The following is a 17,203-nucleotide window of genomic DNA, read 5'->3' as shown; positions in this document are numbered from 1 at the left end:
CAAGACCAGCATGGGCAACATGGTGAAACCCTATCTCTACAAAAAAAATTAGCCAGGGATGGTAGTGCATGGTAGTGCATGCCTGTAGCTACTCAGAACACTGACGTGGGAGGACCACCTGAGTCCCAGAAGTTGAGGCTGCAGTAAGCCTTGATTAGCCACTGCACTCCATTCTGGAGGAAGGAGTAAGACTCTCTCTCTCTCAAAAACAAACAACAACAACAACAAAAACCACCACCAAACACTACCTGTCTCAAAACAAAGACAAAAAAAAAGCAAACTCAAATGTTTACTGCAAATAATTAAAACATCTCAATAACTTATTTAAATCCACTGGATTTATGCTTCATTTATAGAGCCATTCATTACCTTAATTTTAAAAAATCACAGCCAGTTCTTACGCTATTTGAATTATAAATACCAAAATCACTTAAAAAAGAACGCCAATAAAAAAAAAAAAAGAATGCCAATTCTTTCAACCAAGTATTTATGAAGACAAATACAAGTATAAAACCTGTTTCATAAATAATTAGGGGTAATATATTAAATAAAGATGTATTTTCAGCCATGCATACTAGTTTTAATTAATTTCTAGAAAGCTTCACTCTTACATGAAAAAATCATATTGTTAAACCAGCTTCACAAAATGTACTCTGAAATTATTCTATTTCAATATTACATTAACACCAGATCTGGAAATCAAGCCAAATACTAAATAGACCCCTTAACACTCACCCTGTTGCTTCCTACAGTTGCAAACACTAATGGATCTCCTTCTTTACTGTGCCAGTTAAATTGAACTCCAAACAATGGTTGGTTATGATCTTCCTATAAAATAATCATGAAATAAGAAAAAATTAATGTATCTTACAAACCAGAAAATGATAGTAAACTAACCTATCCCCTTCTTTTTTCCAAAATGCAATACATTATTTTGTGTATCATACATAAGCTAACTTTTGACACTAAAATTAAAAGATGTCTACTAGTCTAGTTTTCACATTTTAAAATATTGTGTATGATAAAGTTTTATCACAACCAAAGGCTGAAATCACAAGTTAGGTAATAACCACTTACCTATGAAAACACTTATAATATTTGCCTTTAATATTTTAAGCCATTCATATTCTGAACCACAATAAACTGGATAATTTTGGTGGACACAAAAGGACACAATTTATTTTTCTGAAAAAGGAAATTAACAGATGGCCTTAATAGCTTCTCTGGCATTCACTAAATTTTATAAGGCTAAATTTTTCCCTTGTAAAGTGAAGCATAGCAGACTCCATTCAAATCACTGTTTTCTGTTAGTCAGAATGAGAATATCTGAACACCGGGGACTAGGGGAAGAAATAAACTGTAACTGCACAGTTACCAGGAGGCTATAGGAGATGTACAAAGAACAATTATTCACTTTTGTTCACAAAGTTATTTTTCAGCTTTAGGATTTACTGGTCATCTTCTGGCATTTAACACTGACTTTCATGTGCAGTTTAAGGCACTGTTTTCACTTTTAAAGTACATCTTTCATTTTCTCATCATTGGAAAAGCCACAGCTTTAGGATTTTGAAATACTGCCTTAAGTATAAAAGGCAGCTAAAAACATCTTCCAGGTACAGTACCTAAAAGTAGTATGTTAATGTAAATAAATATGCACATGAAACTATAATTGACTTTTAAAAAAATATGCTGAGATTAATTTCTCTCCTTTTACAGGAGCAAAATCTGACACACTGAGCATCGAATTTTTGCTACACAGGCAGAAAAATGTCATACAGTCATAGCTTCTTACGCTTTCCCAAGACTTTACTTATAAAAAAATATATTTGGATATTTAGAAAAGGTTTTAACTTACATATGTATGAGATAATACACATTTTTCCTCAGTATAGAAAAAAATAACCTCACATTTAAAAAACAAACTGGACATATATAAAAGAAAATATCTTAAACACAAGTAACCCTTTTTATAAAGTAAATAAAAATACTATTGGGGACACATTAATTTAAATAACCGAAACACCCTTCTTCCTAAATATTTAATATTAAAAAGTTTAAAAAATTTTTACACCTTTTTCTTTGAAAACAGTTACAAATAAAACAAAGGACAGAAACTGTACAAAGTAAAACATCTGTTTCAATTTATACTTAGTCAAAGTTAATGGGTTACATTCAGTTCTTTTTAAAAACTGATGCTAGAAGTGGCTTATGTTTTTTACGTTTTACTAGAATATAAAGAGTAATAGTTACCCAAATCTTTAATTTGAATGCAAACAATAAAGCAAAAACATCCTGCAACACTGTCACATATTTAAATTAAAACAACAAAAAACAAAACCAAAAAACTAAACATGGGATAGACTAAAATAGATATGCAGTCTGAACTACAAAAAAAAAAACCCTTCAAAACACTGTAACTTTAAAATATTTACAACTTGACAGAGTATCCTGAGTACGAAATGCCTGCCACAGAGAAATAATTTCTGAAGCCTAGCATTCAGCCCAAAGGATCTTTTTTTGCACATACCTTGAGACTATTTACACATTTGAAAGAATATTTGCATTTCTTTGACTTCCATTTTCCCTTTCCCCAACTTTTCCTTCCAGGTGCATTTGGCGTGTTTGTAGGTGTATCAGGGCGTTCAGTGTTTGTACCACTTTCTATACTGACAGCGTCATCCTGTAAGCAGTAAATGAGGAAAAATTACATGAAACAGCAATACTGTTTTTAGCAGTAAATAACTCTACTGCGAAGATGCTGAATGACCTAAGAGAAATAATTTCTGCAAGAAGAAAAAAATGTATTCTTGCCTCCACATAAGGATAAACATAATCCAGCTACACGTTAGAAGGTTTGTAGATATTTTATATTTCAGCAAAAATGAAAATGAAATAAATACTAATGAGAATAATGGAAGAGTAATACTGTCTTTAATAAGGCACTGGTCTGTTCCAGTCACTTTAATACACTGTATCAGTGAATCTTTACTGCTCTTTACAAAAGGTACTGAAGTGCTGAAAAAGCCTAACTGGTCTCTTGGCTGGTAATTCCACCCCAAAGCTGTGACTCTTAAATCTGACTGATGTATATGTCTTCATAATGTATTTGACTGCTGCTCAGTCTGGAGCATGGAGCTGGGGAGCCGTTTGAAGCAGGAGTGTTAATGGCTTCTACATTAGATGTCACCTGTTAAAATCCTGTTATTCAAATTCTGCTTATAACGCAAACCATTTAGAATTTTTTAAAAGTGCTATATATATTCCATGCTATTTACAAGTTAAAACTGTCTCACTGTTCTAAAGTAATAATATTCATAAATCAGAACTCCAGAGACTCTCAATCACAATTAAAAAGAAATGACTGCAGGAAACCTTGAAAATTCTCCTAATTCATACCTTATCTCACACACGAGTGGCCCTCTAATCTCAGCTCTCTAACCTCAGAAGAGGATTGCACTACCTCCTGATTACAGATTCCAATGTCTCCTTTGGAAAGAAAAGATTTATTTAATCTATGACCTTAGGGCAGCAGTTCTAAAATACATTCCAGAGGAAGCCTTTTTTTCCCATGAAATGCCTATTAAACAGCCTAGGAAACACTGCTTTAGGGGCTGTTTCTAAATTATTGCTTCCTAAAGTTGGTTTTATACAGAAGGTTAAAAAATATCATAAATGAAATAATAGGTGGGTAGCAAGCAGTAGGTACTCAACAAATATTTGAATTATAATTTAATGTAAATATCATTAGTCTTTACAGAAACAGAAAATGCGGTATTTTAATATCTTTTTCTCTCCACCTTTTCAGTTGTATTCACATAATTAACACCAAATGTAGAAAACAATTCTGTATCTCAGTGGAAAACTATGCATTATCTATATAGCACACCTTTCCAAGTTACCAGACTATAGCCCTCCACTATGTCTTTGAGCTATCTTACAACTCTTTTTTGAGACAGGCTCTCCCTCTGTCACCCACTCTGTCCTTGGTTCAATGCAACCTCCACCTCCCAGACTCAAGTGATCTTCCCCCTACCTTAGCCTCCTGAGTAGCTGGGACAACAGGAGCTGGCCACCACACCCAGCTAATTTTTGGTAGACACAGAGTTTCACCATGTTGCCCAGGCTGGTCTCAAACTCCTGGACTCAAAGGATCCTCCCGCCTCAGCCACCTAAAGTGCTGGGATTACAGGTGTGAGCCACTGCGCCCAGCCACAATTCTTTTTTCATTATGAATAACTGATAGACATGTAAATTTTGTCTCTACAGTAGAGGTTCAAAATGTCTTCCCTTCCACTCAAGGGAAAAAAAAGTTTCTGTCTCCATCTGGAATTCATCTCTCCATTCCTTTACTCCATATATTAATGAATTTGTACTGTTTTGATTTTGCGGGTTAACCGTTACTGTATAACATTTGCCTGGTTCCCTCTGAGTAAAAGTTTTAACATGTGTTCACTTGCCATTTTTTCTGTAAAATTACCTTTTAACACTAGAGAAATGAAATTTTAAAAACTCTAAGACATTTTTATATATCAGTTTCTTTACATTCTGGCTAAACACTGAGCTGCCAATAAAGAGGCCACACAAAACATTCGTTAATAGGGCACATTGCTTATTTTACTTCTGACCACTTAATTTACCCATCTCCTCCCAAGGCAAATCAAGATGGAATCAAATGAAAATGTAATACAGCCACCATGCTTCCATTTTATCTTTAAACTAAAATCAAGTCTTTGCTGAGTGTCTAATATATGTACAGGCTGACCTCCATCCTATTCCCCTCTCGAAGTAAAGAAAGATACTATGCAACAGACATGGTACTACCATCTTCACTTGCCCAACGAGGAAACAGACACAGGGCAGTAATTTGCACCTGCATCTTGCCACAGGGATGCCCTGCATCTTTGCTTTTGCTTAAGCAAAAGACAAGTCTCCAGATTCACCCCTCTGATCTTACTACCAAGGCATCCATTAGTACTCTTGCAGAAGCCAACTACTCTGCAGTCATATGATCTCAAAATGTTCAATAAAATGGCAGATAACACATACAATAAATTTTAAATATGTGCCTGTAATTCTCTGACTCACATTAACAGCAGTAACTGCTCAGGTTACCTTTAACACAAAAACATATTCTTCCCCCATCTGCTTTGGCCTTTTGCCATTATTTGGCTCCCTCAAGAGTAAAACTATTGCCCTTATCTTTTCTAAACTCATTTTTATACAATGTTCTCTACTCCCTTACCTTACTGCTGCCCCTAAGTCACGGGTACATGGATGAAATTCAGAAGGCTTGTGAACTCAAATGGGGAAAAAAAATTGCATCTTAATTTTTGCCACCTTTAAAATTTAGCACTTCCTTCTATTATTATCTAGGTAACACATGCTTAATGGTACTGAAGTTGTGACTCTGCCACCAATGGAAATCAAGTATTTTTATATTATACTTCGAAAAAGTGTTTATACCCATCACTACTATCAGACCCGCTGCTAGATCTTGTTACTTAATGTGCTAACAAAGTACATACAGTATAGGACTACATCTAAAATTTGTTTTAGAAATATTTTATAACATGGTGTACAATTTTATAATTGAATTTGTTTGCAACCTCATATCCCGTATTTCATACATCTGAAAATGTTATTTTGAGAAGACTCTACAAGATCAAGGCTCCCAAGGCATGCGCACGCACACACACAAAATTAAGTCTATCCAAATGGAGGAACCAAAACAAAACTAATCCAATCATTTGGTCTTGAACAGCTTTAAAATTGCAGCAAAGAATATGTTTTCCTGTAAGGGTCTGCAAGAAGAAAACAAGCTTTATTTTGTCCTTTGCAAGTTTCTTCATTCTAAACAGGTCTCACAGTTCCATTATATTTTGCCTGATTATTAAGCATGTGGAAGGGCCAGAAACATTATTCTATGTAATCATAAAATTAGTAGTAGTAATTATTATAAATAAATAACAGGTGTATAGTACTTATTACGGGACAGACACTCTTCTTAGTACTTTAGCTATATTAACTCATTTAATGCTTACAAATACTCTATGAGGTAAACACCACACACCACCATCCTCATTTTTAAGAAACTAGGACAATTATGTCAGCCTCTTGCTCGAGGTCAAGCTAATAGAACTGAAATTTTAACCTATCACTTGGATCCAGCATCTGTGCTCTTAATACTCTAATCTGCCTAGAGAAATTTAAGAAAACGCAGAAATAAAATGAACGGTCTCCAAATAATAAAAAGAAGAGGGTAAAAAATGTTAGATCCCAATGTACAGTGAGATTGGGGCGCACAATCGGGGGAAAAACACAAAACACTTAATACCCAAGCTTTCCTGAAATTTCAAGTCTAAGATCCCACAAACTGACAATCCCAAGAATATCTATCTTGTCTCTGCAAAAAGAATCCTTTCCCATCTTTTCCGTGAAAATCTTAGTCATGACACCATTATATGTTTCAGCTAGGAATTATGACAGAATTTAGAAACTGCGTGTAGAAGATGTAACATTTATTCCTAAAACTAGCCAAACTGAGAAAATGAAGAACTTACGCCACTCTTCTGAAACATTTTAAGAATTTTTAAAAGATATTCACAAGTTGTTATATATCATGAGGAGAATCACATTTCGGAGTAGTATCTTTGAATAAATTGTCAAGATATTTCGCTGACCTTACTGGTTATCAACCTAAAACATGAAACTGAAAACTTATTTATGTCAATTTGGCTCTTACTGGCGAGTCAATTAAAACTCAGTTGGGTTAAATGTTGGTACCGAATGATTACGGATATCCATTTCAGAGCTTAAAAAAATCTGATTGCAAAACATCTCGCACTTGGCGAAGCCAGGAGCCCACACTTAAATACATCTGCCTATACCACTGTTACCTAAAATCTTTCAGGTCGCCACCCCCCTCACCCTTATCTTAACTAAAAACGTTCAAAGAAGAAATCACCCACTCTTACTTCCTCAAAGGTAGTCACTCCCCACCCCCAAATCAAAAATCGATCCTCTGAATTCGGCTCCTCCTACAGAAAAGGCGACCTTCAGGCGCACCCAGTCTCCGCGGACAGGACGGAGGCGGACACAAAACCCCCTTTAATAAAGTCTCCCAAACTCCGCAAATCGAAGATCACTTTCCATCCTGAAAATTCCACAAGGGTCTTAGAGTGACAACCCTTACGCTCCTTTAACAGGGTCCCTAACTCTGCCCCGTCCTTCCGACTTTCTTAGGAAAGTCTCTAACGTGCCTTTTAAACTACTAGAATCTCAGACCCGCACTCTCCCCTTAAATCTCCCCAAAGGCCAAAACACTCCCCATCACATGCAAACTGATTTCAGGGCAGACCTCTCTGACCCACGCAATCACTAGAACCACTCTCCTTCGCCTAGTTCCTGCTTGCTCTCGGCCCCACATCAAAATCCCCGCAGGCAATTTCGATTTTCTCCCGCACGCCCGCGTTTTCCTGAGTGACACCTCTCCCTCCCCCCACAGCAGCCCGCTCGTCCCTGCGCCCCCCGTTTTAAAAGAATTTAAAACTTTCACTCCGGAGTCTCGTAACTGCCAGGAGCTGCACTTACATTCTCGTCTCCAGAGAGGTCTGGGTTGCTGTTCTCGTCACTGCTCAGCTTCTGCTTCTTGGCCGCAGGCATGTCTGTTCCCGCCGGCGCAGTCGACACTTCCCTCTCGGACATATTCCTCCGCCTCCCTCCAGGTTCCTGCCGCCTGGGGCGGGGCCTCCGCCACACCGCCGTCAAGCAAGCCCGGCCCGAGCTTGCCGCAAAGTTGCTGCTGCCGCCGCCACCTCCACCGCCCCCCCCACTGTCGCAAATCGCGCCCAGCCGCCGAGGCGGGCGTGCGTGCGACCCCGCCACACTGCTGAAAAAGGGGCGCGCGCGCGCGCCCTCCCGCGCGGCTTCCTGGCTCCTTCCCTTCCCCAACTCCCGTCTTGCCCTTTTCCCGCCGCCCTCTCGGCAGTCTACACGATGTAAGATCCGTTGGATTAAGAGGGCAGTATTAAGTATGTCTCCCTTCCCACCACCGCCTCGAGAAGAGGCGAAACTCAAAGGGATGCTCCCTCACCCCCTTCCTCCTTCCAAAGACGTTTCAGCCGCAATTGGCCCGTTCCTTCGATCTCCGACCCGCTGCTAGGGAGCGAAAGTCTGTGGAATGGGCTACACCACCAATGTCCCAGGAAACGGGGGAAGATACAAGACGTCACCTCTTGCTTTAGCTGTGCATGCCACGTTTCCTTAATCTTGAACTTGGAGGACAGCGCTTCCTGACTATTCACGGAACTATTCATAATCTAATTCTTCCTTGATGATAGAAATGCAAAAACAGTAACCTGCTTCCCCCTGGTTTCCCCCATCTGGCGAATGGAAAGTACCCGTCAGGGGATGCGCAGGCGCCGTGGCGTACTCTTGCGCTGGGTTCGTCGAAACCCGCCTCCTCCAAGCCCCTCCTCTGTTTGAATTCTCGTTTGCTGAACCAGGTAGTTTTCTACCCGGTTTCCGAATCCCAGGGTGGATTTCAAAGCGCTACCGAATTATACTCTAGACGCTTCGTAAATTGTTGTCGGATATTTATTCTGTTGACTATTTATTGTAATGAATGATTATCCTTCCCAGTTGCTACCAATAGTGGTTAAGACTTAAATAGAAATATCCTAAAATTATGAGACTACACTCCAACGAGTTACAGCCGAAGTGCTCTTTTTAGCTGCTAAAGGATAGGCCCTGAACTGCGCCAAGGCCTAAGAATCAGTGCTCATCTCCATTTTGAGATTGTCAGACTTAACCGACAATGTTTTGTTTGTTTTTGCACATTAGATACAATGAAATTCTAGAAGGCAACGCAACTGTTAAACTTCACCAAAATATTTGCCTCTGTTACTATATCTATTCTCTAGCAGGTGCCAGATAACATTGGTGAGCCTTGTGGAATTATTATATGGGTCATGAAACCATAACTGAATGAGCAGCAGGAAAAGGAGAATGATGACGAAAAATAAAATACGGCATCCGCCACCCTTTTTTTGTTTTTCTTAGAACATGATTGTGACTACTTATCTATTCGGGCTTCTGTAAAAATGTCCTCATCTGTAAAAATGAGAAGGCAGGAAGGGAGAAAGGGACCTACCATTTCTTGGGCTCCTACTTGATGTTGTATATCCTTTCTCTTTTAGACCTCATTACCCACCTAGTGTGCACCATCCATAAAATTCTAGTATACTTGAATTATTTCTGCATGATAACTTTATAACCAGGACACCAGTTTCCTTATCTGCAGATTGCAAGTCACTCTTTCTTTTGTAGATAAAGAGAACTCTTTGTTGAGAATGAGAAAAGGACGTAAAGCAAAGGCAGGTCAGAATAAGAGGTTTCTGCAGTGAAGACTTTGAAATAAAGAAGCTGAAAAAAATTAAAGTTGAGGTCTCAATGACGGCAGTCATTTGTTCAGCACTTCCAATGTTCCAGGCACTACTAAGCACTCCTCAGTTGGTGAGGAAGAGATGAGACTGGAGTAGAGTAAGCTCCTGAGAAAGTAAGACGTGCTTTGATATGACATTTTTATCAGCAGACAGAAACATCCTTCCCTTTGTTGAGAACATCTTTCCCAATAAAGGGAAGGACGTTTCTGAAATATAGTTCTACAAGTAGAGGATAATTGACTAAAGCATTTCAAATTAAAATTACCCCGTGTGTGAGAGATTAGTGGGAGCTGGGAAGTGGGAGTCAACGTCTAGTCATAAAATTAGAAAAGTGCTGAACATTTGGATAAAGGACACATATGGTAGAAAAATGCCTTACAGCATTCATATTATCTGTAACAAAGCAAAAATAGTTTAAAGAGGCTTGTTAAAACTTCAAGGGGTTATTTTTAAAATGTTTCTGATGAATCAGGGGTGATAAATGGAAATTAGTTTATATTACTACGTTATTGTCACTACATTAAAGAAAAAATATTCTGACACTTGTTAAAATAGTAAGGAACACTTAACTCAGGACTATTTTGATAGCTGTCAAGACTATCACAATAGGAGAGAGATCAGGCTCAACTCCAAATTACAGCAAGGAGTCGGGATGTATAGTCAAGGAGCAAAGTTGGAGGGGTTGGTGGTTGGAAAATTACTAAGAAGAGACATCAAGGATGGGGAAATTTTTGCTACACCAACTTAACAGAATTTGTGCTAAAAAAGGCCAGGGTGATCAGATATCAAGGGTGTGGGTTTTTCTCTAAACTGATGCAGAATTCTTGCTACAGCTGAGCCAGGCAAGCTAGACAGGAAGATGGAGAAGAGGGCTCAGAGGAGAGTCTTTGTTACTAATTTAAGATATGTAAAATGTCATAGGTGTTCCATGCAGAGTACTACTTTTGTGGTATTAATTTAATAACCATAAAAGTCTAATTACCTATTAAAAATAAGTTTTGCTGAGTGCATTGATGTATACCTGTAGTTTCAGCTACTCAAGAGACTAAGGCAGGAAGATTGCTTGAACCCAGGATATCAAAGTCAGGCTGCACTGCATAAGGAGACCTACTTCTCTAAAAAAGAAAAACTTGTAAGTTTCTCAACACTGCATTCTCCTACCGTGAAAGATCTCAGGAACCATCACAGTTGGAGAGGTCTTACTACCCACATTTTTCAAATGGGGAAACTAACACTTAGGGTAAGTAAACAGTATGCCCAAAGACACACAGCTGTTCAAGTGGCAGAACTAGAGATTGTGTTCAATTGATTGGAAAGCCAAAGCACTTTTACCTCAAGATGAGGGACCCAGGCAGCTCTAAATTTATGTAATTCTATGCACAGAGCTTGGTCTTTAGACCACAGAATTGTTTATAAAGTATCAAAGAACTTTAAAAAGCTATCTCACTTGGGAGAGAAAGAAGATACAACTGGGAAAACAAACAAACAAAGAATCTATAGCATAGTTTATAGTAATGTACGGATTTCAGTCTTTACTTAATTTTGACCAATGTAACTTGGTAATGTAAGATGTTAATAATGAGGGAAACTGGATGAGGGGAATACAGGAACTCTCTATGCTATCTTTGTTCTCAGTAAATTTTCTGTAAAAGTATTCCAAAATAAAAACTTACTTTAAAATATCTATCTCATACTTGGCTGTTTAGAATTCAGTAAGAAATACCCCTTAGCCTTCAAGTAAGTGGTTGATCCATCTTGGAACTTTCCAAGATCATTTACTTATATAGAAAAAGAAAATCCACAGCGTTCCTTGGCATTGTCTCCTGGTATCTTGTAAGCTTCATATCAGGAAATGAGTTTCAAAAGCTAAATTAAATCCTTCCCATTTCAACTGGAGTCTATTTCTCATTCATTCAACATTTTTGTCTCTTCTGCTTCATAAATAGCAGCTGTTCATCATCATTCATGCAATGTGTAATCATATGCTTGCAGATCTGGTTTTCTATGAACAGAACATCATATGGCTTCTTTGAACGTTTTCAAATCAATCAGGAAGAATTTACTGAATGCCATTTACGTGCAAAGCAGTAGGATAATTCCAGGGGCAGTGGGGAGGAGGGGACAATAAAAAAGAAAATAAGACACAGTCTCTACCTTCAAACAGCCTAATATTCATCCAGCGTTAAGAAATAACGAATGGGGCCGGGCATGGTGGCTCATGCCTATAATCGCAGCACTTTGAGAGGCCGAGGCAGGTGGATCACCTGAGGTCAAGAGTTCGAGACTAGCCTGGCTAACATGGCGAAACTCTGTCTCTACTAAAAATACAAAAATTAGCCTGACATGGTGGCTGGAGCCTGTAATCCCTGCTACTCGGGAGGCTGAGGTGAGAGAATAGCTTGAAACCGGGAGGTGGAGGTTGCAGTGAGCTGAGATCACGCCGTTGCACTCCAGCCTGGGTGACAAGAGTGAAACTCTGTCTAAAAAAAAAAAAGGAAAATAATGAATACATTTAATATATATTTACTGAGTACCTACTGTGTGTCCAACACTGTTCCAGGTGCTGAGGAAACTTGACAATAAGCAAAACCAGACAATTTCCTGCTGTCATCATGCTTATTGACAAGTAGGAGAAACAAGCATTAACCAAATAAATGTGAAATTACCATGGTAAGTGGTATGAAGGGGAAGTACAAGGTCAGGGCTGCTGCTAGCCCATATGGTATGTTTGTGCTATTTTTTAAAAGGCCATAACAGAAAGAGCCCAGAGTAGGTAAAGCTTGGCAAGCAAACAACGACTTTGGTAAATTAGAAAAGGCACCCGCTTTTCCAGATTGATACAACCCTGCTCCATGTGCAAGGCTTTGTGAGTGGAGCACAAATCTGATTTTAGTTTTAGTTGTCACCTCAGCTGGGAATCCTTGTTTAGATGAACAAGACTGCACAGGCATACACAGCAGCTGGACAAAGTTTCCATGGATGTGTGTAATAAAGTGAGACATGGGAGGGTTTCCCTGAGAAACAGACACAAGAGTAGAACTAAAAGAAGAATGGGAGTTAACCAGTATCCCATTAAGAAGAGAAGGAGAAACATTCTAGGGAGTGATAACAGCATGTGCAAAAGTCCTGGCACAGGAATATGAGAAGAGTACAAATGCCATTGGTACACTGAAAGGTCAGTGCTGGTGAAGGACTGAAAAGAGAAGGTGACAAAAGTGTGGTAACAGAGAAGGCTAGAAAAGGAGGTAAGGGGCCAGATCGTGGAGGATCTTATAGACCTTCTTAAGACAACTCTGTTAACATGTATCTCCTGTTGATAAGACTTATACAGAAGGAATTAGAATGGCATTACTTCATTTTAACTGTTTGTATTTATTTCACTTATATACAGTGAAATGAACAGATCTCAAGTATATAGTTCCATGTGTTTTGACACAGGCATACACCCATATAATCCACACACCATCAAGATACAGACGGAGCTTTCCAACACTTCAGAAAGTTTTCTCATGCCTCTTCCCAGTCAAACCTCTCCTATCTTTCTCCCCAGGCAGCCACTATTCTGTTTTGCCTATATTTGCATATTAGTTTTGCCTATTGTAGAACTTTATATAAATAGAATAATTCAGTATGTTCTCTTTTGTATCTGGCTTCTTTTGCTCAGCATAATGTTTTTTAGATGTATAAAATGACATTAACTTTTAAAGAAAAATATTGCCTTTAGCTTTCAAATACTATCTTTAGCTTTTAAATATTGTCATTAGCTTTTATGGCCGGGCGTGGTGGCTCATGCCTATAATCCCAGCACTTTGGGAGGCTGAGGTGGGCAGATCATTTGAGCTTAGGTGTTCGAGACCAGCCTGGCCAACATGGTGAAATCTGTCTGTATTAGAAATGTAAAAGTTAGCTGAGCACGGTCATGGGTGCCTGAAATCCCAGCTACTCAGGAGGCTGACACAGGAGAATCACTTGAACCCAGGATGTGGAGGTTGCAGTGAGCAGAGATTGCGCCACTGCACTCCAGCTTGGGCAACGAAGTGAGACTCCATCTCAAAAAAAACAAAAACAAAAACTGTTATTAGCTTTTAAAGAAAAATACTGTATTTCAAAGGAAAATACTGTCTAGGTCAATGGTTCTCAAATTGTAACAGAATTCAGAAACATCTGGATAGCTTGTTAAATCGCAGTTGCCTGGGCCTCATCTCCACAGACTCTGATACACTGGGTTGGGATCCAGCCTCTCAATGTGTGTGTCTAACAAACTCACAGGTGATACCAGTACTGCTGATTCAAAGATCACGCTTTGACAACCACTGGTCTAGATGACAAAATCAGAAATGTCTTATAACCAGTTTCAAGGAATTTTTCTATTCATTTAATAAACACTTTCTTAAAGTACCTGCTATGTGCTAGGCACTTTCTAGGTGGTGGGATTCAAAAATAAAACATCACGCCTCTCCTCTAGTAACTTATAGTCTAGTGACGGAAGACAGAGGTAAACCAAATGAGTATCACTAGTTGTCTTAGAAAATCTGTTCACTATCTAATGGAAAAAAATCTTAAAAGAGAGAAAGTGCTTTTTCTTTCCAAAGTAGATAAACTGCCAGGTGCAGTGGCTCATGCCTATAATGCCAACAGAGGCGGGAGGATCGCTTGAGCCTAGGATTTCGAGACCAGCCTGGGCAACATAAGGAGACCTTGAGTCTATAAATAAAAATATGAAAAAATTAGCCAGGCATGGTGGCATGCACCTGTAATCCCAACTACTTGGGAGGCTGAGATGAGAAGATCACCTGAACCTGGGAGGTCAAGGCTGCAGCGATCATGCCACTGCACTCCAGCCTGGGTGACAGTGAGACTTGTCTCAAAAAAAAAAACAAAAACAAAAACCCAACCAAATAAAAAAACAAACAACAGAAACAAAATGAATATAGATAAACCACTAGGAATAAAAGCAAGGCTGTATAATGGATGTCCTAGACATGGGATTCCTTACTGTCAAGCTAACTGCAAAGGTGATCAGTAAGACCTACTTTACTAAGCGTTTTCCGTGTGTCTGGTACTGTGCAAAATGCTTTCTACACAGCATGCCATTTAATCCTCTCAGTATCACTATAAATCTGGTACTATATTATCCATGTCTTACAGATGACCTGTAGCTCACAGATGTTAAGGGATTAGACAAAGGACATTCAACAAGTAAGTGGGAGAATCAGAATTCAAACCTAGATCTCATTGACCCAAGTGCTGGTCCTTTTAAACACTAATACTTACAGCTCTCTGTTAGAAAACAACCTTCATAAATAATTTTAGTGCTACCTAGTGCTATAATAGAAATATTCAACAGAGAATACATACAGTACTATGACAGAACAGGTAGGGGAGTAACTTGGTGGAAATAAGAGAAGGCATCTTGAAGAGGTAAGAATTAGCTTGGAAAGTAAATTTTTGTCAGTGTTACCCTGACAAAAGTCTGAGAGACAGACAATCCGTTGGATGCAAACACTACATTCTGAACATTAGCAAAGAATACTCTCTTGTGGCTAAAGAAAAGTTGATTAGGATCACTTATAGCTTGAGTGAAATCTCCCTTGTAATTATGCAGTGCCTTTGTTTACCACATACTGTCATGTGCTGCCTAATGACATTTAACGCAATGACAGACTACATGCACAGTGGTCCCATAAGATTTTAATGGAGTTGAAAATTTCCTATTGCCTATTGATGTCATAGCAGTAACAACATGGTAGCACAATGTAGCACAATGCATAAAGCATTTCTTGTTGTTAAAGAGATGCATGACTCAGCTACTCGGGAGGCCGAGATAGGAGGATTGCTTGAGGCCTGGAGTTTGAGACCAGCCTGGGCCACAGGGACACCCCATCTCTTAAAAAATAAAATAAAATTAGAAAATTAGCCAGGCATGGTGGCGTGTGCCTGCAGTCCCAGCGACTCAGGAGGCTGAGTCAGGAGGATCACTTGAGCCTAGGCATTCGAGGTTGCAGCTTTGGAGACAGAGCAAGACCCTGTCTCTAAGAAAAAGAAAAAAGAGAGAGAGAGAGAGAGATGCTATCTTATGAGTGCTAATTCAGCTTTCTGGTTTCCTCGATAATAGAAAGTGCCCTAAAGAATGGACATTCCGGGCAGGGCGCTGTGACTCATACCTGTAATCTCAGCACTTTGGGAGGCCAAGGCAGGCAGATCACCTGAGGTCAGGAGTTCAAAACCAGCCTGGCCAACGTGGCGAAACCCCATCTCTAGTAAAAGTACGAAAATTAGCTAGGCGTGGTGGTGGGCACCTGTAATCCCAGCTACTCAGGAAGCTGAGGAAGGAGAATCACTTGAACCCAGGAGGCGGAGGTTGCAGTGAGCCGAGATCGTGGCACTGCACTCCAGCCTGGGCAACAGAGCAAGACTCCATCTCAAAAAAAAAAAAAGAAAGAAAGAAAAAAGAATGGATATTCATATTCCAGTCACTGGAGAGGTATACTCCACAGCATCTCTTCTTCTTCTCTTGTTTTTTTTTGATGGAGTCTCACTCTGTCGCCCAGGCTGGAGTGCAGTGGCGTGATCTCGGCTTACTGCAAGCTCCACCTCCCGGGTTCATGCCATTCTCCTGCCTCAGCCTCCCCAGCAGCTGGGACTACAGGTGCACACCGCCATGCCTGGCTAATGTTTTGTATTCTTAGTAGAGACGGGGTTTCACCATGTTAGCCAGGATGGTCTCGATCTCCTGACCTTGTGATCCGCCCGCCTCGACCTCCCAAAGTGCTGGGATTACAGGCAAGAGCCACTGTGCCCAGCCAACAGCATCTCTTCTATTTGTTTATTTGAGACAAAGTGTTGCTCTGTAGCCAGGCTAGAGTCCCGGGCTCAAACAATCCTCCAGCCTCAGCCTCCTAAGTATCCACAGCATAACTTTAATACCTTGGCAAATGGTTCATGAATAAGTGTCTAGTTTAGGCGGGGTCACATCATGAAAGGCCTTATGCCATTGGTCTGTAAAGTAATGGGTAGCCAAAGAAGGGTTTTCTCTTTGGCAAGGGTCAGAGGATAAGGCTGAGAGATGGTCTCAGGGACTATTTCAGCTATTTCAGTACTGCAGACCTGAACTAGAGCAGTGCCAATGAAGATGAAAAGCAAGGGGTTGGTTCCAGAGATATTTAAAAATACAATCAACAGGACTCAATAATTCATGGACCGTGAGGGGCTTAGGATGACTCAGATTTATAGTTTAGCTGACTTCCTGGATCGTGGTATCTCTAACTAACATAGAGAAAATAGGAGGAGAAGTAGGTGGAATTTTTAACTTTTAGTGTTGAGAAGATAAGCATAATATAATTTAACTTCTCCCTAAACCCAAATATAGTCTTAAGGGTAAAGGCCAACAACAATGCTCTATCGCTAATTAAAAGGAATAATTGGCTGAAAAAATGGATGTAATTCCAATGTCTTGTACATTTTATCTTTCCTTTTCTTTCTCTTTCTCTCTCTGTCTTCTCCTTTCTCTCTTCCATTCTTCCTTCCTTCTCTCTCTTTCTTTCCTTCTTTTTTTTTTCTTTCAAAACAGGGTCTGTGTTGCTCAGACTGGTCTCAAACTCCTAGGCTCAAGCAATCCTCTCACCCTGGCCTCTCAAAGTGCTATGATTACAGGCATGAGCCACCATGCCCAGCCAAATATTTTGTTCTTTCAAAATACGTTTGTGTGAAAAACTGTGTGAGACAATATGTGTGTGGAAAAGCTTAAACCATTTATTATT

The 17,203-nt window shown here is 39.5% G+C and overlaps 1 protein-coding gene across 3 annotated transcripts in view; it reads right to left on the bottom strand.

The window, feature by feature from the left end:
* Window positions 1-8,401, bottom strand: part of EED (embryonic ectoderm development) — a 35,100-nt gene extending 26,699 nt beyond the window's left edge. For 2 of the 3 annotated variants that reach the window (XM_054438011.2, XM_054438013.2), the window contains exons 1-3: window positions 7,591-7,768; window positions 2,528-2,680; window positions 736-828 (exon numbers count right to left, since the gene is read on the bottom strand). In XM_054438011.2, coding sequence (XP_054293986.1) covers window positions 736-828; window positions 2,528-2,680; window positions 7,591-7,704 — 360 coding nt within the window. In that variant the 5' untranslated portion in view covers window positions 7,705-7,768. Of the gene's footprint in view, window positions 1-735; window positions 829-2,527; window positions 2,681-7,590 lie in introns of all 3 variants that reach the window. The other variant, XM_054438012.2, reaches the window with a different exon arrangement.
* Window positions 8,402-17,203: the final 8,802 nt, after the last annotated feature.

This window comes from Pongo pygmaeus, chromosome 9 (assembly GCF_028885625.2).
Source record: "Pongo pygmaeus isolate AG05252 chromosome 9, NHGRI_mPonPyg2-v2.0_pri, whole genome shotgun sequence".
Taxonomy (NCBI): domain Eukaryota; kingdom Metazoa; phylum Chordata; class Mammalia; order Primates; family Hominidae; genus Pongo; species Pongo pygmaeus.
The sequence above is the reverse complement of the archived record's forward strand: the minus strand, read 5'-3'. Positions and strand labels throughout refer to the sequence as shown.